We start from the raw sequence: 24,639 nt of genomic DNA on the forward strand, positions 1-24,639 counted from the left end.
TTATCATTGATTTTGATCTTATCTTACTATTGTATTATAGTTTTCATTTTGACAACACAGTGCTTATATTTACTTACACAGTTATCCCAACTGTGTGCTGGAAAGGCAAAATTCATATTAGACATATTTCATAAGTACCTAAGTATGATATTTTTAGCTAAGATTAAAATACACATTGGTGGCGTGGTTTTAACAATGTCATTCCCACCTCCAGGTTCCGGGTTCAATTTTCGCCTTGGGTCTGTGTGCATGGAGTTTGCATGTTCTCCCTTTGCTTGGTGGGTTTCCTCTGGGTACTCCAATTTCCTCCCACAGTCCAAAGACATGCAGATTAAATGCTGCTTTCAAAATTGCCTGTAGTATGTAAATGACAATCGGGTGTCAAGCTGGCGACCTGACCTCTTAAGTAACTGCCACAGAAACAACAGCTATATACGTACGACACTACCAAAAGAGAGATAGACAGAGTGTGCAGCCTGGCGTACTCCAAAAAAAGAAAGTAGGCTATGAATACTGAAACTTCAAAATTAATAGACAGATCACTATATGTTTATTCTTCCTGAGGGACGTTTAAAACCCGTTTGTCTCATATGCTCAGAAATTAAAAAGCAGTAATGTTAGCTGCACTACTGTAGTTTAATATCAATATGAAATAATATGTCTGTTGTGGTTTCAATAGAGGTCTTTGGATTAATATGCTAGCTTATTCTTTGACTAAAGTAAAGTGTAACCTTGAAAGTGGTTGATTGCCTTACGTTCTTTTTTTTAGCTTCATAACATGCATACTCAAAACAACTAGGTGACAGGATGGTGAGCTGGCTTTCCTGTGTTAGAGGGTGTTCCCTGTGTCCCCCTGTGTTCCCTGTGTTAGAGTGTGTTCCCTGTGTCCCCCTGTGTTAGAGTGTTTCCCTGTGTCCCCCTGTGTCCCCTGTGTTAGAGGGTGTTCCCTTTGCCCCGTGTTAGAGGGTGTTCCCTGTGTCTCCCTGTGTTAGAGGGTGTTCCCTGTGTCTCCCTGTGTTAGAGGGTGTTCCCTGTGTTCCCTGTGTTAGAGTGTGTTTTCTGTGTCCCCCTGTGTTAGAGTGTGTTCCCTGTGTCCCCTGTGTTGGAGGGTGTTCCCTGTGTCCCCCTGTGTTCCCTGTGTTAGAGTGTGTTCCCTGTGTCCCCCTGTGTTAGAGTGTTTCCCTGTGTCCCCCTGTGTTAGAGGGTGTTCCCTGTGCCCCGTGTTAGGGGGTGTTCCCTGTGTCTCCCTGTGTTAGAGGGTTTTCCCTGTGTTAGAGGGTGTTCCCTGTGTCTCCCTGTGTTAGAGGGTGTTCCCTGTGTCCCCCTGTGTTCCCTGTGTTAGAGTGTGTTTCCTGTGTCACCCTGTGTTAGAGTGTGTTCCCTGTGTCCCCTGTGTGGGAGGGTGTTCCCTGTGTCCCTCTGTGTTCCCTGTGTTAGAGTGTGTTCCCTGTGTCCCCCTGTGTTAGAGTGTGTTCCCTGTGTCCCCCTGTGTTAGAGGGTGTTTCCTGTGTCCCCCTGTGTTCCCTGTGTTAGAGTGTGTTTCCTGTGTCCCCCTGTGTTAGAGGGTGTTCCCTGTGTCCCCTGTGTTGGAGGGTGTTCCCTGTGACCCCCTGTGTTCCCTGTGTTAGAGTGTGTTCCCTGTGTCCCCCTGTGTTAGAGTGTTTCCCTGTGTCCCCCTGTGTCCCCTGTGTTAGAGGGTGTTCCCTTTGCCCCGTGTTAGAGGGTGTTCCCTGTGTCTCCCTGTGTTAGAGGGTGTTCCCTGTGTCTACCTGTGTTAGAGGGTGTTCCCTGTGTCTCCCTGTGTTAGAGGGTGTTCCCTGTGTCTACCTGTGTTAGAGGGTGTTCCCTGTGTCCCTGTGTGTTCCCTGTGTTAGAGTGTGTTCCCTGTGTCTACCTGTGTTAGAGGGTGTTCCCTGTGTCTCCCTGTGTTAGAGGGTGTTCCCTGTGTTAGAGGGTGTTTCCTGTATCTCCATGTGTTAGAGGGTGTTCCCTGTGTCCCCTGTGTTGGAGGGTGTTCCCTGTGTCCCTCTGTGTTCCCTGTGTTAGAGTGTGTTCCCTGTGTCCCCCTGTGTTAGAGTGTGTTCCCTGTGTCCCCCAGTGTCCCCCTGTGTTAGAGGGTGTTCCCTGTGTCCCCCTGTGTTAGAGGGTGTTCCTTGTGTCTCCCTGTGTTAGAGGGTGTTCCCTGTGTCTCCCTGTGTTAGAGGGTGTTCCCTAGGGTTGTTGATGTTCATTTGTGTGTGCATGCATGAGATGGTCCTGTACCCTCATGGATGAAGCAGAAGAATAGATTAAAACTGTAAAAATAAAAAGTGGCCTGAGGCACTTCTTTATGCACACACACAATTTGGGTAACAAACTGTACAGTGAAAGCAAATTTAAACTTTGTAAAGTTTTTGTAGAGATAAGTTGATTTTGAAACCAGCGTTTCTACCACTGAGTAAACAGTACTCAGTCTGAAATTATATTTAATCATTTAAAGGACAGAGAGCTCCAAAGCACACATGAGCTCAGGGAAAGACACCAGCAGGACTTCGGACATACCGCCAAGATTTAGCCCAAATATACTTTGGCGTCCATTCACAAACCTCATGACATGTGGCCTATTTAAGTAAAAATTAGGGGACTGGTTGGGGAATGTCACAAGCAAGGGGAAAAGTAAATGGGTCAGATAGGAGTGTTTGTGCAACCTTCTTTTACAAGGTTAAATGATAAAACATTGAACATCCTCCAGCACATTACAGTACCAGACTAAAATTCTCATGTGCTGCCCTCTAGGCAGTCAATATGTTAATATGTTTATATGTGTTACTGATAACTGAAAAGAAAGATGCATAGAAGTTAAATTCAGAATTCAGTGCAAATAACAGACTTTATGTAAATAACAGAGTAATAAAATATATGATAGTTTATTCTTAAATGGTGCAGTACTGGCATCTCCAGGATCTGTGTTCGATTCCCGACTTGGGTCTGTGTGCATGGAGTTTGCATGTTCTCCTCGTGCTTGGTGGGTTTCCTCTGGGTACTCTTGTTGAATGATTGTGTGTGTGTGTGTGTGCCATGGGATGGATTGGCATCCCATTCAGGTTTGTACCCTGCCTTGTGCCCTGTCTCCTGGGATGGGCTCCAAACCCCCCACTGTGTATACAGGATAAAGCGGTATAGAAGATAAATAAATGAGTGAGTAAGAATTAAAAGGCTAGCTGTCTAGTCTGTGTAGCACTATACATACACATATTAGACAGCCAAAAAAATACCAACACTTTGTCAAAAACAGTGTTTTTGTGGCTGTGAGTCCCTCCTCTAATCAGTCTCTGATTCTAGACAGCTGGGGAAAACTCGATCTGGCTATCATGCTGTTAAGCAGAGATGTGTTCAGAGTCCTACTGTACATTGGCCTCTTTAGATTTATGCTGGAAATCTGCTAGATAAAATTTCTTCTGTAAGAATCTGTCTCAAAATATTTTCAGTTCTGAACATATAGGGAATAATCCGACTTTTTTATCTTTGAAACCTAGGGGTGTTAAACCCTTCTAGCACATTTACACCAGCCATTCCTGACTAAACTGCTCCTTCACCCATTAAATGCTTGGGTCGTACTATGCCTCATTTATAGGTCACTTTTGCGTCTGTCAGAGCCTGTACTACTCCAAGTAGAACCACAGCCGGAAATGTGTGTGAAATCCTAAAAGGTGCATGGGTTATGACAAAACTAGGCCGTGCTGTTCCCACATGCACACAAGCAGAGTAGGCAACAAGGCCAACACCACATATCAGCATCCATCTGCCTGAAATCCGCTCACAAGGAACTTCTTCAGGAATCTGCATCACATAGATGACTTAATCTCGCTAAGCATTAGAGCATTAGTTACATTCTTGCAGAGCTAAGCATGTGCGAGATTAACTCCCAACTGGCACAGTTTGGCTTTTCCCTTTGAGCAACGCAAGATGTGGCTTACAATAACAAAGCAAGTGCCAACATATTACTGAGGATCTCCCTCTCGGCATTCCACACCAGGCATGATGATCAACCTGCTGCAGATTGCTTTATTGGTGTCTATTGTTTGTGCATTATTTTATTTATTTCATACTGTATCTTTTAGGATAATATAGTTTATCTCACCAAAATTCACTCAAGTCACTTTTAGCAACCACTTGGTCTTGTAATGGTGAAACTAGAGCATGTTCCAAGAACACCAGGCATAAGCCACTATGACTTGGACACCAGTCCTACACACATTCACACACTTAATGCATGCAAAATTTTGCATTGGAATTGGAAAGCTGGAAGTGAGTCTAATGATTTTGCAAATTCAAATTCATTTGTTATTCAAAATATTATTTAACTACAGTACGTATATGAAGAATTGAGCATTTATGTAAAGTGACATTCAAGGTGAGATGTCCTGAATGTAAATGTAGTTCCAGTGTAACATAACACATTTAAGGTGTAACACAACAACAGATCATTACTGTAAAATAGAAAACTCCAGGAGAGAGACAGAAACGAGGACGTCAGATGCTAAAGGTCCCGTTTTGTACTATTTGAAACCATTAGATACCCCATAGTGTGTCAATTAATGCTCTGGCTGAAATAGACCTCCATATGAGCCATACAGGATTTTCATACCTTAAACGTCCTTTGTGTCACACTTTCTTGAAAAGCAGCATTTCGGTGTATATGTAAATGAGCCACCGCTAGGTCACGCCCTTTTGGCCACAAGCTAGGGAAGTGTTAAATCTTCTTATATGAGGTCACAATGGGGGAAAATCTGATTAGCTTGTATAAACAGACGCACAACCTTAGGTTCAGAAAAGTGAAAAGTGGAGAAGCGCTATAACATATAGTTCCTTTAATAACCACTCAAAAATGAGTCAATCCCCATAGAGCTCAATGTTACAATGTCCAAATTTACAACAGTAATAAACATGTTTTTTAGCCTAGTACAAAAAAAAAAAGTGTTGCTCTCTATAGCTAGATTTTTATAATCATGATAGCTTTTTTTTTTTTTATGTAACTCATCAGGTAAAATTATATTAAGTAATAAAAGTATGCATAATTGTGCGCTATGCATTATTTAAGATAACCAGCTAAACATCCAGTAGCAAGGATAGTAATACAATAGACATGAGGTTGTACTGGCAAGATCATCAAACCATGCTTTCATTTGCAGAAATGCTTTCATGTATAAAATATGACGGGGCAGCCTGCTAAGATGGCGATGACCAGCGTTTGCATATTTCAGCTTCAATGCGCTCTTCAGAAAACCTATGGGTGATGTCACAGATGGTTTGTCCGGGTCTTATACAGTATATGGTTTAAACCCCATCCAATACCAGTATGAAAAAGCAGGCAATGTCTCACATTATCTCAAATGTCTGTACTTGTACATGTAAACTGGAGACCAATCTGAGTGTCTCAAAAGTGACTCAAAAGTTGATTTAGCATATTAGGAACCCCTTTAAGCTACCTTGAAGCAAAAGAGAAGACAAATCACAGGCTGAACAACGTTAATACGACAGTACTTTTGATTAGAACTCAGTAATACAGAACTGTAAACAGTAACCCTGTCCATGATATTCCTGTGAACAAGGGCAAGACAGGGTGATGGAGGGACAGGAAGAGGACAAGAGATATGAAATGCTGAAGCTAGCCACCTGCTGTTTGAGAGGCAGATGGGCCTGTAGAGAGCTGCATTTCCCAAGCCACCTGCAGTAAAGCAAAATTAGCTCAACAGCCGCAAAGCCTCTTGTTACTGTCGCTCCTCTGAAGCAGTCTTATCGATATGTGGACAGTATACAGAATATTATTATCTATATGTATATGATCGATCTTATATGTAAGTTAATGCTGTGGGCATGTTTGTTCCAAATATATCGAATCACAACCATTTCTCTGTTCATATACTGTACACACACTCACTGGCCACTTTATTAGGAACACCAGTAGACCAGTTCCTGAAAAGCAGCAGTACAAAGTATAAAATAATGAACTTTAAATACAGGTCAAGAGCTTCAGTTAATGTTTACATCAAAGATGATAACAAGGGTAAAAACATCTCACTCAGCTTTATTGTGGCATAGAGTTTGCTGTGTTTATTCCCTATTATAACCTTTTTGCACCAATAACTTTGATCGTGTTACTTTATTTCTAAATATCTCCAATCACAAATTCACACTCCGCCCTGTTCCAGCAGGCTGGAGGAGATGGTTTTAATGGGTTAAAGTGACGAGACAGGTACATCAGACCTTCAGCAACTTCCAGATCTTGAGTGTGCTGGTGTGCATTTAGTATCCAGTAGTGTTTAATGCTAAAGTGAAACAAAGAAACTGAGTGACTGGTGCTGCATTACAGTCTGGGGTCATCTAGCCAATATATAATTATAATCAGATCCAGTAAGGGGAGCTATTGAATTAGGTGTGTGAGGAGTGAAAAAGCTGGGCAGTAAAACAGCTTCATGTCTCAGTTTTTATTTATCGTGCTCCAAAACCAGACTTGGTTTTAAGGTTTGTTCTACAGGAAGTTGAGCTGGTTTGACATTACTGAAGCTCTAATAAGACTATTAAGACATGGATTTCAAACATGCATACTTGTGCTTCCACTTTTAATCATTTTATAAAAAAGAAATATATATATATATATATATATATATATTTTTTTTTTAAACGAAGGCTGTGTTATCCAAGAAACGTCCCAACATTAAAGACATTTTATTCTGCTTCATTATCTACATAAGTATACACAAACTTAGTTGCATATTTTTGCTTTCCTTCATTAGATGCCGGCAATTCTGTTGTTATGGCAGTAATTTCTTTTCAGGATCTCAGCTGTTTATTAGCACCTGTGTGTGACCCACAGCTGTGTGTGAGAGGCAGTAGGCAGGAAGGATCTGCTGCACTGCTGTTTGTAAAACATATTTTCTATTCAATCATGTCATTACTTTCTGTATTAGAATACCTGCAAGTGTGCTTCTTAATAAAGCATAGGCACATAGAAATGTTTACTGCAGATTGGTATTGCTATGCTGATTTTCATTTGCAGCGCAAATATGGTAAAAAAATTATTATAAGATTTTATAAAATACAGAAGATGATTAGGTCCACTATAAAAAATATTTGAATTCTGATTTTTTTTCAGAATTTCCCTTTTTTTTTTTTTTTTTTTAGGAAAAAAGAAGTAAGAATTCTACGAAAAAAAGTAAAAACTCAGAGTTTAAAGTCTTAATTCCAAGATCAAAGTCTGAATTCTGAGAAAAAGGACAGAATTTTTTTTTCTTTAAACTGTGGCCTTAATTCTCTTCTGTAATAAAATAATCTTGGACAGATAGGCAAAAACAAATATTTAAAAATTCATAAAAATATACAGGTTAGATAAAATGGCATCGAGTTATTTGGGAGCTGAAAAAGTTGCATATTTATCTGCATCCAAATATGTATTTTATTGCAGTTCCATACATGTACATAAGTTTAAAAAATGCATTTCCCAGGCATTGCCACACAGCAAATCAGTCCCATACAAAAAACAAACAAACAAAAGGCATCATACAGGTCACATTTTGGATAAAGAATAAATAAAGTGAGAAAGTGATGGCAGAAGATGTAAATGATATACTCGATTCACAGAGTATGTTTATTCTCATGTGACAGTTATCAGCTTACTTTACATCACTAACCCACTTCATTTAGTGCACATCAGACAATAGCAACAGGGCAGAAATACAGATAAAAGGACAAACAAAGAGCTATACAGTGTGAGCACCTTTCAGTGAGGTCAGTTACATTAAGATAGTGAAAAGTCCCAGAAAGGCGAGGTCACAAGATACATTTAATGAGGGCCATGAGACCAGCTAAGTGAATGAGGAGCAGCTCTCATGTGATCCTTAGCTTATCACTGGAACATAAACACATGAAAATATAGGGAATAAATTATAATGGCTCATAGGAATGACTGCATGAAGAGTGTGGAGAAATGATAAAAAAAAAAGGCAGTCCAGTAATTAAATTTTCAGCCAGTGTTTGTGGAACATTCTCTCATAACCTGGACCAGGATGAAGCTCTTAGTGTAGACTTGATTTTATAAAAGTAATGAATCATTACTTTTTTAATATGTTATAATGATGTGAGATCTTTGTATTGTGAGAGAAGATTACAGGACCACAGCTTCACCTGTAGATATTTTAGAAAAGATATCATGTGGACCGTTTTAAATATAAGGAAGGAAGCATGCTTTCTCCTTCTCTCACACCTTGAAGTAGAAAGAGCAGACTCGATCAACCTAGAGACTGACTTTAGCCTATTTAGGATAGTGAAAGCAAAAATAGTAACAATACTTTAATATTATCAATATGAAGCATCACATATCTCAATTCTCAAGTTTATCCTGGCAATGAGTAGCACCCCCTACTGGACAGAGATGATCAGAACAGCAGCTGGAAATAAAGTACTTCATAAAATCTAAAATTCATGTAAAAGTCACTAGTGTGCAATTATAACCCGGTGCTATGATGAGCCATCACAGTCACCATTTGGAGAGTCGTTACTCTGCAGCAGCGTTGGCTGAGGTGACAGCCCGGTCTTGTACGGCACTGTGTCCTGGGTGAGCATTTTTCTGGTGGCACTGAGCAGGCGCGAGTAGTTCTCCGGGTTGTACCGAGAAGACGGATGGTGGCAGTGGAGCAGTGGGAGGTCATCTCTCCCTCTCCTGGAGTGAAAGAGTGAAGGACGACGCAGTCTCTCTCCGTCTTTCAGAGAGTCGGCCAAGGCCTTGTGCCTGCTCTCGGGGAGTAGCATGATGCAGAGCACGGAGAGCACGGCAAACGAGGCGAACACTACGTGGTGCAGGAAGTACCCGCCGTTGTTCTGCAGCTCCATCAGGGACGAGGCTGCTGTGCCCACGCTGCCGGCAGCCATCACCAGGCCCAGAGTGCCACCTCTTAGACGCAAGACAGACAGGAACTTTTCAATATGCTAATTTAACCTTCACTTCAAGTGCAGCTTGATTTGAACCGCTTACCTGACGACAGTAGGCATGACTTCACTGGCGAAGAACACGCTGAGCATGGCCAGAGCCTGAGACGAGAGAAGTCCCACTAATGATAGCACCAAAACCAGTCCTCCATGCAGGTCTGACAGGAAACAGGCAATGGATGTACAAAAATATTTTTTAAACGCTAAAATATTTATCATACAGAATATATATTTCATCTCATATTCATCTCAAGATGAATTCTTAAAATGTAATTTTTGCACAAATTTTTCTTTAAGTCCAGGATACACTGGGGTCATAGTTCTGTTGGAAATTTGGTGATGCTGGGAATTTGGTAAATTATCGCTAAGTAAAAAAATGATGTTATTCCAAATAATAAAACATGTCTTATACAAATACGTTGTGGTGTAGTTTGGACTCATTGGGGTATTTGCCAGGAATTCACCAGTGCACAATGTGTATTCACAACTGGGGCAATTTAGGAACACCAATCCACAGTATTCAACAACTGGCATGTTCTTTTTGGAGGTTGGAGAAATCCCAAGAAATCCAAAACACATACTGTAGGGAAGAAGTGACACAGTACAAGTTTCAAGATTGAATGTGGACCTTTGCAGTGTAATGTGTAACTATATGTGTAATGTGTACATGATGATGACGATGGTGCTGATTATTAATACATTGTGTGAGGGCCAGCAGCAGCAGTGAGGACAGGCCTGTGACGATTGCAGTAATCAGTAGAATTCCTCTCCGGCCCACACGATCGACAGACACACATAGGAAGGCGCACGCCACGGCTCCCGTCACAGCACGCAGGAAATAGCAAAAGTAGAAGTGTGGTGAGTAGCTGCTGAGATTCCGTGTGAAACAGTACTGGATCCCTGTGCCTAAAAATCTGCAAAGCAGGTAGAGAACATCCCGGACACACACACATATTCACATGATGCAAGTTCCAGAGTGTATCGATGATCCTCTTTAAATATTTACTATTTTTGTGTTTGTCTGCGATTATGGTACACCATTAGGGTCAAACCTGGTCATTTGATTCATTTGCAGTAAAAAAAACAAAACAAAAAAACTTAAATTTCCAGATGAATCACATGCATTAACACGTTCATATTAACAGACCTAGTTTTAACACAAAAAAGAGACAGAACATTGTAGCATCGTTTACGCTATGCTCTTCTGGCTGGATATGATGTCATTAGCGATGGCCTCATACTCACTAACAATGGTCACTGCATAAGGTATATAATAGTAGTGTTGTATACGAGTGGTGCGTAAAGGAGAGCATTAGAAAGCCATTGGAAATTTCTGTGAAACTGATTACATGTGATCAATTTTAAGACATTTATTCTGTATTTTTTGTTGCTAATAAGACATCTTATATATTTATGTATTAAGGAAAGGCAAAGACTTTGGGCAGGTGACTAAAACTAGAACCTGAACTTGATATGTTCTGTAACCTCTTTTACTCACACACTCGCCATCTATACCGCTTTATCTTGTATTCAGGGTCATGGCGGGCCTGAAGTCTATCTCAGGTGACTTGGGGCATGAGGGGGGTACACCCTGGACAGGGTGCCCATCCATTGCAAGCCACACACACACACACACACACACACACACTCATTTACACACTACAGGCAACTTGGGAACACCAATTAGCCTAATCTGCAGGTTTTTGGACTTGGGAGGAAACTGTATTACCCGGAGGAAACCCACCAAGCACGGGGAGAACATGCAAACCGGAATCGAACCTGGACCCTGAAGGTGCAAAGCGGCAGTGCTAACTAACCTCTTATAATAAAAATAAAATATTAAAAATATGATTCCCAACTGTGGAAATTGTCATGATTACTGATAATGAATTAATGGCATAAAATGCTGCTTCTTTGAACATGACGTTGAACAACATCTGTGAGTTAAGAGCATACGATTATTATAGGAAATAGAAAACATTTTAGATTGTTCCAGGTTTAGTCTGAGGCAATGTACTGTTCTTTGAAACTGAGAACAGTGTATAAGTGTCACTCACAGGGTAAAGGCCAGGATGAGACAGTTCCTCCAGATAACTCTGGTGTGACGAAGCTCAAAGATGTGGTGGTACGTGGGCTGAGGGTCTTCTGGGAACGCCACATCTATCTCTGTAGAATGAGAGGAGCAGAATAAACAAAACCACAGTTTCAGACCGAGACTGAGTGTACCAATGAAATGCTGTTACTGGTAGACCGTGCAGTGTCCTGTATTTCTCTGCACATTCATACTAATTTATTTTCACACAGTGATGTGTAAACTGTAAAAAAAACACCCAGCTAACAGTGTACAGCTCATCCACCGACCAACCCACTCAATTACCCATTCATTCCAAAGCTCCCTCACTCACTCACCCACCCACGCACTCATTGACTCACCCATTCATTCACCAACTCACTCAAACACCCACCTTCTCTCTCCTTCAAACACCAACCCACACCCGCCCCTACTTACTTAAACACCTGGTCACATCAACCTCACTCACTCACTCACCCCACATGCACACACTCTTTCACTCACACACCCATAACAGCCACTCACTCATTCACACCCACTCATACTCTCACACACGCTCTCGTACGCACACTCAACCTCTCCCTCACTCACACACGCAATCACTTACACATACACACAATAAAAATATGGATTTTATAATAACACTAATATACTTTCAGGAACATTTCTGGCCAGCATCACTGCACCACGTCCATATAAGGAGTGCAGCTGTCTTTCATAGCTCTCATTTGGACAAATTTAAAGGAGCATTGGATCCAATCTTTGCAAAAATGCCTGCATTCATTTACTTCAGTTAAAGCATTTAATGTAAAGATAAACATTGTCACTTTTTACAGTAAAGTCATTATATTATCTCAGCCTTAGGCAACGTGGCCAGTGTGTATGGAAGAGTCACACATCTGCTCATTCTGCTCACACACACTTATTTCTTCCACTGGGAAGTGTTATCAACTCTTGACCCCAACTGAGACTGGTTAATCAGTTACAAACCCGTAAAGACACATCACAGAAGTACATGAAACTCTTCTGAACACTCTGAGACAGACAGAAGATAATCAGATTAAGAAAGACACATGATGTTATTTATAATAGATTACAAACATCAGTGCTGTGGTAATCAAACCTTTTTTTATCACTCAGTGTACACTCAATATCTATTTATTTTCCATCTCAGCTGATAGCCTTAAAAACTGAAGTCCTTTCCCCACCAATGTCACAATGAAGCTGAAAACACCTTTAAGAGATTGCCATGTGCTAGTTTTTTTTTTAAGGATCAGATGTAATACATAAATAATGAAATAACAATTCAATGTATTTCTAACAATGTCTTTAAATTTATGTGAACATTTTAAAGAAGCAATTAAAAAAGCTTTTTGATCTACGCTAGGATGTTTTATATAAATCAAGATTTAGATCTGAGGTTCAAACCCCAGGACCCCGCAACTTGTGGGTTCATGCTTATTACTAAGAAATTGTTGTTGTTGCTCAATTATTTGTTTTTTAATCATATTGTTTTACTGTACATTTTATTTGCATGGTTAATTTAACAGTCGACTAGGGGTTAGCACATAACATTAAATACACGTCAGAAAGTGCTACCAGTGTTAAAGTGATAGGGATTCTGTTCTGATGATGTTAAAAACAAGATGTCAAAAAGTGCAACCGCTATGTCAGGAAACAATACCTCCAATAAAATTATACTAAATGTTTCGCAGTGTTACGACCATTCAAAACATAGAGGTAGGAGATATTAGAAGTTTTATTAGTCCGCACTAGTTTCTCACTATCAAATTTTGCTACTGGTAGGAATTTCTGGCAGAGTAAATGATACAATAACAATAATAAACCACATATTATTAATATACAATAATAATAATAATAAAATACAATGTTATTCACACATTCTCTATGGTCCTAAGAGGCCAACTACTGTCTTTTCTGAGTTTTTTCTTGAGAGCTTCCTAGATAAAAATCCAAGCTTGACTCAAATATATGACTGCAACTCAATTCTATGGCAGGCGACATAACTGTCTTATTAGCCAGTAAAGAGGGCTTTCCGATATAAGGCACAAGGGCAACCTGCCTTAATTTTTAAAGTTAAAGTCAATATTTGCTTTCATATCCTTTTCTAACTTTCTTCTTACTTCTTTCATATCCGTTTATAACTTTCGCATATGCATTTCGTTTATATGCATGAACAAACAAACATACATACAAATGCCTACAAAACTATATGTGTAAAACTGTCTTTAATACTAGCCAACAGCTCATTTTGGAGCTTTTGGTTAAATGATAAAGTATTGAACAAAACAGTAAAAAAAATAAAATAATAATAATGTATTTTTTTACTATATTGTATATAGTATATTTATAATATTAGACTTGGACATGGAAATGCATGTATTGTAACTGAGTTTTATTCTATATTATATAACCTACGATTATGTTTAGAAAGTTAATAAAATCATCTGTCAATCATTTTGAGGAAATAGATTTAAGTATAATTTAAAGCTTTCAAAATATTCTATAAAATGAAGACATACAAGGTTTCACAAATTCAGCTAGACCAAGATCTCATCTATTGCTTCAGTAAATATTAACTGGTAAATTAAACAGAAATTCTTTCTTCTGAATTCACCTGCAATTATTTGTTTTTGTTTCATTGCCCTTAGCATTTACAGCAAGGAGTTTGGCAGCGTTATTACAGGATTACAGAATTAACACCATTTATGGATTTTGAAGGGGAAGACAAGAGAAGTGAATTTTATATTCTTTTGTGATGGTGGCACCTAGTGTTTAAACTAGAAATTAACCTTACAATAACAGTATATTCATACAAACAAGAGGGGCCCCAAAATGTTTACAGACAATAATTAACTATGCCATTTTTAAAACTTGAATTGAATCATGCAGCAATGAGTAGGTTTTTTTTTCCCTCTAAAGATGTCAGTAGTTGCACCTCATTCGCGACCGTCAGAAGAGAGGCGTATATTTTTCATGTTGAACTGTGTATACATTTTTCAGGCCACTCACTATATATTCTTATTAGCCTCTTAATTCTTAACGATGCATTCAAAGCGAGGTTGCAACTCAATTCTCTGCCCCCAACCATAAAGATAATTGAAAACATCCCACAAACTTGCAACTTAAACTCCTCCAGTCCTCTCACGTACCAGTTACTCTGCGTTTACAGAGTGACGTCAAATCAACATTGAAGGTCACGCACCAAATGGCATGAAGCACCCCTTCTACCCTTTTAAACGGGTTCATAGCACTATTGTCTACTTTAGAGATTCTGTTTTTGACAACACACATACCTGTCAGAAGAGTCTCAGCAGGGTAGAGATCGTCCCTCCTACACACTTTGTTATGGGAGGTGAACAGCTGTAGGCATCTCTTGGCCTGAGGAATCTGAGATGTGGCCAGAAGCCAGCGGGGAGACTCGGGGAAGACAGAGGGCCAGCTGTTTAAACGTACAAACATGCCATTCATTTAGCACACACACTCGCAAATGTCATCTACAAGTCAAGACACACACATGCACGGTCACTCATTACCTCAGATATACACACACACACACACACACACACACACACACACACATATACACACATACACACACATACACACACATACACACACTGTGCCACAAGTTCAACAATAGTTTAACGATATAATAGTGTAAATGTGTTTACGAGTAAGAAACAAGTGCACATTCTGTGTGAAAAGGACGTACAATTGTATGTTTTTGTGTCAATGTACCAAACTCTTACTGGAACTGGAATTTTAGATAGCAAACACAGCTGCAAAGGATGCAGAACTGTGTCAGTGCTGTAATACTAAATATCAGCACTATTGTCCAGTCAAATGAGTGGACTGAAGCCAACTGCTGTTTAATAAAATGTTATGTCTTGACAATGCATAAAGCTAAACAATTCCTCTTCAACAATCATCCTGTAACACTTTCAGAGTCTAGATAACTTGTGTTAATCAATAGAAGACGATAATACATATGAAATGGCCTTACTTAAGCAATATCACACAAGAGGGAGTGCTGTTGTGATAAATATCAGCACAGCTGTGATGCAGTCATAGGCACCAGGGTGAAGCTTTCAGAGTCTAGATTATTTGTGTTAATCAATAGAAGACAATAAAATATAAGAAACGGCCTTATGCAAGCAATATTACACGAGAGGGAGTGCTGTTGTGATAAATATCAGCACGGCTGTGATGCGGTGGTAGGCACAAGGGTGAAGCTCGAGGGCCAAAGAGTTCCACAAACATCAGTTTTTATCACTAAATTATGATTCGCTTTTTTACTTAACCAGTTATTTCGCTCGGCCAACCACGACTGGAGGAGCTGGCGAACAACAGCGTTTAAAGTGTTATCAGATGTATTTTCTTGCTTTCTTGTTTTGAATGCGAATTTTGACAGGTAGCTGCTCTCCTCTTATAACAGACCTAATTTCACCCACGATGCAACCGACAGTTAGCGTAATTAACAGGTATTAGAACACCTGTGATGCAGAGTGATACATAAAATTATGTATCACTCCGCCTATTATTATAACAGCTTGTGGGATGGCTTTCGTCCCGTCAGATTGCTCGATCAGAATTAACTGTTGAATAATAAGGTTTAGAAAAAAGCACTTTGATATTACTGGGTTAGAGTGTGCGTGTGTGTGGTGACCATAAAATTCAATTCAATTCAATTCAATTTTATTTGTATAGCGCTTTTAGCAATTTTTATTGCCGCAAAGCAGCTTTACACAGTCAAAAAAATTATTTATGGTTGACTCACCATCCGTAGGACAGCAGCAACAGCAGAGGCACCGTAACCACAGCCTGCAACACTGGCCACTCGCCGCACAGCACAGCCAGTCCCGGGAGCATGAGCTCAGCGAACACGGAAAAGAAACCACTCACCATGGACATCATGAGCCTGTGAGGGGGATCACACACCTCCACACCTGCAGTACACATAACGAAGGGAGAGAGAGATAATTACACAAAGACATTCACAGATTCAAGTACATACTGTACTAATTAATCAATTTAATTTAATTGGACATCCCAAATTGTCTGTATTGTGTGAGTGAGGGTGTACGTGTGTGCCCTGCGATAAACCGTGACCCTGTATACAGGATGAGGTGGTACTTTAGAGAACAGGACTATGAAATATGTGAGACAATATGTAAATATAAAACAGAATTGTCAGATTGTCCCAGATGAGCAAGCCGAGGGCGACGGTGTCAAGGTAAAACTCCCTGAGCAAATAAAGCAAAAAAAAAAAAAAGTGTTAAAATAATTATAAGATTTGTCCTGTAGAGGCCAGGGTCTAAAACAAGATTTTATACTAGTGTTCTGTTTAATATCGACAACTAGTGATGGGAATGAATCTCATATGTTCTCTGTTATACAGAAGAGTCACCAAATTGTTTTGTTTAAAAAAATAAAATGAGAAATGAGAGTCTGGTGAAAGAACAACAGTTTTGTACAGATGTTGTACAACATTAAAAATATGCTAGACATTTTCATTGGCTTGTTTTTTTCCCCTCATATTTAACTGATAAGGTTTGTACTATAAATCTGCTCAAATATTAAAGCAGCTATAGTTGTTTTCAATAGAAAAAGTTTTCCTTAACGTTACTTAAATGTATATAAACATACTACTTACACATTCTACTTTTACATTTCCCACAGTACGTGTTAATTTACTGTCCCCTTATAAACATACCACAAGTTTAACTTGATTCTTCATTTAATAACTGCATTTTGTATTTACTCGGGTTGTCTTTGTGTAATCATTCAATGGGGCACATATGCCAAAAAAAAAAATCTGTAATTATACTATATACTATTAACAAATACTTTTTAATATCACCAGGAAAATGCTCGTCATTCGGTTGTCATTCCACAACTCTTTACAGTCAGAGTTCCCAGTACCACCTCAGTAATCCTCTCCGTCACCTTTTGTATTACAAGTAAATACGAGTGCAACCTGAACGCTTTCCCCGAACCTTTAGACGTCCTGTGGAAAAAGAGCACTGCATGACTTTCTTATTTCATCTTCCTGGGATTGTTTTACTTCAGGAGTGTGTGTGTGTGCGCGTTATTATAAGGAAAAAGCTATGAGAACACCGTGTAATGCAGTACAGTCCAGAGACATCGCTGTCCAGGCTGTGTGACGTGTTGGAGCTTTACACTGTGTAGGAGCCGGAGGTACAGGGTGGAACAAGGAGCAATTTCAATCTCAAAACATTCGCGCACACATGCAGAGCGAGCCCAAATTCCTCTGAGGTCAAAAGTAAAAGTCAGTCCAAATTTAAAAAGTAAAAAAGAAGAAGAAAAAAAAACCTGTAAAGAGTTACCAGTGACAAATAAAAGGCTGTGTTTCAGAACAATAGGGGGAAAGAGTGCACATGTAGGAAGTGCAGTTTCTTCCCTGAGCGCTCTTTAGGGAACGAGACTAGACTACTGTTATTAGACTCCTTGAGGAATTTCACACAGTTTTGCACACACTCGCAGCGGACTGCAAGCAAACAGGCAGAGGGAGTTTATGTGAAAAATGTTTCAGTGCATTGAAATGTTTGCTATTGCAGCTAAAATGATAATAAAACTTTTTGGTTGTTATTTAAGTTTAGTGTATAATGTGTCAAGGCCTTAAATACTGCTGCAATTTGGCATGCCCCTTGGCATGGGTTTTGATATACATAAAAAAAAAATTGTCATGAAAGAAAAACTCTTACAACAGCTTTTTTTTGTTTGTTTGTTCCATTTAATCTTTTGGATTATGAACCCTGGAAACAAACATGTTTATTAATTTAAACACATACCATGTGTTTCCCATGAATTCATTATAATAATCTATATCTAAGTGATTTGACTTAATCATGACTGAAATCCAGACTTAAAAGTTCTTATTAAAATGTTATGCATTCTAAGAAGCATCCCAAGTAATAAAAGTCTTAAGTTTGATTAGGGCTGGGCAATTAATCAAAAATGATTTAAAACTGACATTCAGAACCTTTAATCGACATAATCTAGCCCATGCCAATTATGACCTTCCACAGTCCAAACAGATGCAGATTATGCTACTTAGCGCCTCCAGATTGCCCAAAGTGTGTGAATGCGTGTGTCTGTGTGTATGCACTGCGATGGATTGGCACCCTGGGTTTATGCAGCAGGACAATGATCTGAAACCAGCAAATCTACTTCTGAATGACTCTAAAAAAGAAAAAAAAGAAAAAAAAAAGGTTTTGGAGTGGGCTAGTAAACGTCCGGACTTAAATTTGATTGAGATGCTGTGGCATGACCTTAAACAGGACCTTCATGCTCGAAAACCCTTTAAGCAATTTCCCTCTGGGACAAATAAAGTAAAATAAATAAACTTGTATCAATGCAAATGCTTGATTGCAATTGTTATTGGTACAACCAGTTATTAGGTTTAGGGGGCAATTACTTTTTTACATAGGACCAGATTGGACAGCTTTTTCCCCTTAATAAATAAAAAAATTATTTAAAACTGCATTTTGTATTTATTTGGGTTGTCTTTGTGATGATATAAAAATTTTAAATATAAAAAATTTGTTTGACGATCTCAATCATTCATCCAAAATACTTTTTCACAGCACTGTACATTGAAGAAAAAAACGGACATCATTCAGTGCTCTATAAAAAAATATATATACATTTGCCTTATCAGACAATAAAAACAGCAAACTGTTAGTTCCATGTCACAAAAGAGACATAAGAAGGAAAAAGGTGATTTAACTGTTAGTGTGTCACAATGTTAAAGCACGGGCAAATAAGTAAAAGTAGGTTTGAATAGTCAGCTTTCCAGGAATACTGATCTCAGCCCAACCTTTCACCATCCACTCTAAACCAGTCATCCTTTAAGTCAATGGATCCTGTGACCTCTTGTGACATTTATATGGGCATTATGTTAAGGGCCTTGCCCAAGGGCCCAACAGGGACTGACCATCCGATCAGCAACCCCAGAGCTTCAACCACCTGAATAAGCACAAGTATATTCTTACAGGGACGTCAGGTCAACACAATGCAGGATTAAATGCTGAAGATTCATTTCATAAACAGATGTTATTAGTCAGCACCACTACAAAAAAACATCTGCTAACACTGCTTTTTAAAGTTTTTCTCAGTTTTTTTAAGTGCAGACTTTTCCATATGCTTCCATTAACATGTCTAATATAGATCACTAGCACAAGTGCAAATAAGTTATTGGTGCAGGAAAGATTTTGGAGCACATGAGTGACTATATTTCTACCCATGATGCAATGCTGGTTTCTCATTACTTTTGTGCACTTTCCTATTTCATCCTTCAAAGTACAAACTGGCTTCCTGTCAGTATAACATGAAGCCAGGCAGGATGTGGTGGATAAACAGGACCTTCCTATTCCGTGTCGACATCCTGCTACCTGATTACATAAAAAAAAAAAATTTTAAATGATGCGACTTATTTTGATATCCGTTAAAGGATTAACTAATAAAGAAAAAAAAAAGAGATAAAGATCTTTTTATGACATGTAATTATAATCTAATTTCGACACACTACCTTCAGCAGTGAAATAGATGTTTGCTCTCCTTGTGTACATTACCGTTGTGTGTTTGTGTGCATGTGTGTGTGTGATGTTGACATAGCTACCACTCATGTGGAACGTACGGGTGATATAGGAGGAGAGGAGGACACCAGCAAGCGCAGTGCCCTGGCCCAGACGGAGGAGCTGAAACACCACTGAGCTGTTGGAGAAACACACAGTGACTCCGAGCAGGCCTGAGAAAGACACCGAGATCAGCAGAGCCTGACGCCGACCTAACCTAAACACACGCACGCACAGAAAATTCATTATGTCAGTCCAAACTGGATCCACATAGTCATGATTAAACATGATAAATAAATAACCATATATTAGTTTACAATATGATTCAGTGTTATTTCATATTAAAAAATAAAAAAAACATTAAAAAAATTAATTCCTTATTTATTCCTAAATAATTAAATTTATTATTTAGGAATAAATATATATTATTATATATAATATATAATATAATATATAATATTATATATATATTATATATTATTTAGGAATATATATATATATATATATATATATATATATATATATATATATATATAAAAGCTACATTAATTAATATGGATAAATGTAAAACAGATAAGAATTAAAATAAAACAAAAATACTGGAAAAATAGATACAAATACAAAATACAGTCCAAAAACATGCAGTGTTTTGACTGTAGTTTGTAAATGAGTGTGTGAGTGTGTGTGCCTTGTGATGGGACCATGGCACTCACAGTGCCATTAAAAAAATAAATAAATAAAAATCATTAATTCCTATATAATTCCTCATTTAACCTCTAAATAATTAAAATACTAAATTTTTTATAAGAAATTTACTATTATTAAAATAATAATAATAAAATGATTATTTGTAATTTATTAATCAGTTACAAGAATTTAAGAAATGAGTGCAATATTAAATATTTTTGGATAAATGTAAAACTTTAAGGACAAAAAAAAAATATTAAAAAATATTAAAATTATTATAAAGTTTAGAAATAGAAATAATTGAATGCAATACACGAATTATAATTGACATGTAGAAATGTAAAATTGTAATGTAGAATTGTTTAGATTATAGTGTTTAATTAGATACACCTGACATCTGTTTAACTGCTTAAACTCCACACCTACAGAGCTCAAGCGCTCACCAGTCACACAGCGAGCCGAGCAGCACGTAGCCGAGGATCCAGCCGGTCATGAAGCAGACATGCTGCAGGGGAACCTTCCAGAAGTCCTCACAAACTAAGTTCCACTGTGGACACCGGAGAAAAGAAAATAATAAACTTAGATAAGGTATCTTAAAGAGATACTGGAAAAACTGGTTACCATGGATTTGTTTACCTGCTAAAGTTCACTTTCACAAACAACAGACGGTACACGTTATTGGAAATGCTGAGATCGTTTGATTGTGCTACTGTGGGACATGAAAACCTTTAATCTTACATTTCAAATTAATTTGTAGCACTTTGAGATTTGCTTCAAATATAAAGTGCATTGTAAATAAAATAAAATGTAGTATTATGTTGCTGATGTTGGAAATCAATAAGATCTGGACGAATCTGGGGTAGAACTTTGAAAACAAAAAGCATTGCAATTGGATCTGGAGCCAACCACTATACTAGTGCGCCACCAATTATGGCAGAAATAGACAAAATCCTAAAAAAAAAATTTTCTTATCACATATTTAAAGATTGATTCAGATTACTACATAAGTACACAATAAATAAGACGATTGATGCCGTTATTGTCTTGGCCTTGCACATCTATCTATAGAAAAGTATTTTTTTTTATTGCTTTTTGCAGCCTGTCCTTTTAGTATGCTAATTAGGCCCAACCTCCCTTACATGGCACTGAAATCATATGACCCAAGATCTCATTATAATTTTCTCAAAACAACCCTCATGGTGCACACTGAGCCAAGTCAAAAAAAAAAGAAAAAAAAAAAAAGGCACCAGCTTCAGAGAATTTGGCAAAAAAACATCTTCACTTGTTTGGGCTTCCGATATCTTGTTTGTTTTGACGCTTTGTCACGGGACCGTTCCATTTGATATGTAAATTCTTTAATGCTTACAGACTTCCAAAAATTCAGAAGAGAGGTCCAAATATGGCTCAGTATATACAGTTGCATCTAGGTGAGATTATACTGTGCACTAACTAAACTGTAAAAACTTTAATAAACTTTGAATACTGTAACTTAAGTATCCATGCGGGATCACGGAGCTCTGAGCAAAAAAAAGGAACAGAATAAAAAAAAAAAAACATGTAAATGATGGAAAAAATGATAATGATAAAATTGTGGCAGGATAACACGGTGCTCTGTTGTACCAAGAACACCGCAGGCTATTTTAATTTTCCTTTCCTTTATGAAGCAGCTGTTTGCTGTATTTACATTACAGCCAACACATTAGCTGTACATTTGCCTTCCTTGTGCACTGCTCCATTCTTTGCACGCTGGAAACACTGACAAACACGAGACATTGCATGCATGGAAACACAGCTGTGGAGTCGAGGCTTCAGGAAGAACCGCATATAAGGCATGAGCTTCCTGTTGTCCTGTTTTCTGGCAATTTTTTTTTCTTGGCCAAAAGGCAATCAAGCCACTAATCTATGACAAGTCGTGTAATTACACCTATTATATAATATTTCATTGCTGACTGACCAAGATAGATGAACAATGCTTGGGTCCAAACAGTATATGCCAAGATATCAAAGCAATCTATGGCTATGTTCTCATTACAGTTGCCATGCTTTACTCAGATTCAACATTAGTATTGGTATTGGAAAGCAATCTACTGATCAATAACATGCATGACCAGTGACCAGCTCACAGTATGACACAGAAGTTGATGACTACTGTTCCACCCTGTGTTTAAGGCATCACTCAGCGAGGAACGCAGAATTTTTGTTATACACAGTATATATAGACAGATAAATAATGAACCCTAGTTGTTGTCATTAGTCTTCCTGCTGCTCCAGGACTGGCACTTGCATGCAGCATCTGGGTAAAATGGGGTGTGGCAACCCACAACCGGTATTCAGATAAACCATAAACCAACAACCCAGGGAGCCAACACTCCCCTAGATAATGAAGCCTGGTCACGTGACTAATTAACTCAGGCCTTCCGGAAATTAAAATTGCATAAAGGTTGCATATTATGAAAAACTGCATTTTTTTTTGGTGTGGATTTATATGGGGAGGGATCTGTCATGTTTAACAGTTTAAGAGAATATTTTAGTCATCATTTATGATCACAGATGAAGCTCCTCTGACCTCGGTGACGAAGTTGCTGTGCAGCCCTGCGGCTTTCCCGTACCACCACCCCCTGGTACACGGTACCGTCTCCCGGGACTCCCGGGACTCCCGGGGCTCCGTGTCCGTGCTCCAGTTCCTCGGGTACCTGTAGAGCTGGCAGTGGCTCAGTCCGGAGCCGTTGACCCAGGGCACGGTGAGGTTGAGGTAGGTCTGAGAGGAGAAGTTGCTGAGGAGGAAAGCGGAGGGCAGTAAGTCCGGGTCCGCGCGGCACTGGTACGACTCCGGCACGAGCGTGAAGAAAACATCACAAAACAGGTTCAAAGTCACGGCGAAGTGCGGAAACCAAGTGAAAACCGCAACGAGCCGGTTATAGCGTCCGTATCCTCCAATCTGAGGGTAGACTTTAGCTTCAAACTCCATGGCGTGTGTGTGTAAGAGAGAGAGAGAGAGAGTTTAAAGCACCGCGTCTCTCACACGCAACGCTCTCGGGAAACATGCGCGTGATGGAGTCGATTCTTTCTAATCGACTCTTTTAAAGTGAATCAGTTTGATGAATCGACTCGCAGATGCAAAACGCAAGACGTTCTGTCACATTATTTACTGTTTAGATAAAATACTAAAGCTTAGCACGGCCGCATTGCACCTCCAGGTTCCGGGTTCGATTCCCGCCTCAGGTCTGTGTGTCTGGAGTTTGCATGGTCTCCCTGTCCCTACAGTTACTCTGGTTTCCTCCCACAGTCCAAAGACAAGCAAATTAGCTTGGTTGGCATTCCTAAATGGTCTGTAGTGTGTGCCCTGTGATGCTTTGGCCCACCCGTCCAGGATGTACCCTAAGTGTCCTGTGATAGGCTCCAGCCCCGCCCCTGCGACCCTGCATACAGGATAAAGTGCTTTAGATGATGAGTGAGTGAAATACTTTTCAGTTTTAGAATGCAGTGCGGTTCCCGTCTCGGGGTCTGTGTGGATGGAAATTAAAAAAAAAATTTAGCTCAAAGTTGCACACAGTCACTTTAACACAGTCACTTTAGTCACTTTATTTGAAAGGAAAGGTGTACAGGACAGTGGTAAGACCAGCAATGCTCTACGGCTTAGAGACAGTGGCACTGAAGAAAAGACAGGAGGCAGAGTTGGAGGTAGCAGAGCTGAAGATGTTGAGGTTCTCCTTGGGAGTGACAAGGATGGATAGGATCAAGAATGAGTTTATCGCTGGGACAACCTATGTTAGATGTTTTGGAGATAAATTCAGAGAGGCCAGATTGAGGTGGTTTGGACATGTTCAGAGGAGAGATTGTGAATATATCTGTAGAAGGATGCTGAGGTTGGAACTGCCAGGCAGGAGGTCTAGAGGAAGACCTAAGAGGAGATTTATGGATGCAGTGAGAGAGGACATGGAGTTAGTTGGTGTGAGAGAAGAGGATGCAGAGGATAGGGTTAGATGGAGGCAAATGAGGGCGACAGTGGCAAGGAAAAACTCCCTGAGATGGTAATAGGAAGAAACCTTGAGAGAAACCAGACTCAACAGGGAACCCATCCTCATCTGGGTGAAACAGAGCAGGAATTGACCTGCATTCATACTGTGTGTTAGGTGGCAGGCAGTTCAGCATAACAGTTAATGTTAATTGATGTTAATATGGAGTCCAGTTAGTTATTGAAAACTCAGGTAGACTTGTATAAAGTTCCAGTCCTGAACTATCGAACAGTCAAGTCCTCAGAGAAACAGCTGCCAACACCAGTCGAGGCCAGAACCG

The 24,639-nt window shown here is 39.2% G+C and overlaps 1 protein-coding gene across 1 annotated transcript; it reads right to left on the minus strand.

The window, feature by feature from the left end:
• Positions 1-7,411: 7,411 nt before the first annotated feature.
• Positions 7,412-23,317, minus strand: slc22a31 (solute carrier family 22 member 31). Its single transcript, XM_053492829.1, has 9 exons — positions 22,910-23,317; positions 20,787-20,890; positions 19,719-19,873; positions 15,837-16,005; positions 14,353-14,498; positions 11,022-11,130; positions 9,664-9,878; positions 9,011-9,122; positions 7,412-8,929 (listed from the first exon to the last, which is right to left on the minus strand). Exons 1-9 carry the CDS (start codon positions 23,309-23,311, stop codon positions 8,497-8,499), a joined length of 1,845 nt encoding a protein of 614 aa, XP_053348804.1. The 5' UTR covers positions 23,312-23,317; the 3' UTR covers positions 7,412-8,496.
• Between the last annotated feature and the right edge of the window lie 1,322 nt (positions 23,318-24,639).

Source organism: Clarias gariepinus, chromosome 3, assembly GCF_024256425.1.
Source record: "Clarias gariepinus isolate MV-2021 ecotype Netherlands chromosome 3, CGAR_prim_01v2, whole genome shotgun sequence".
NCBI classification, from domain to species: Eukaryota; Metazoa; Chordata; class Actinopteri; order Siluriformes; family Clariidae; genus Clarias; species Clarias gariepinus.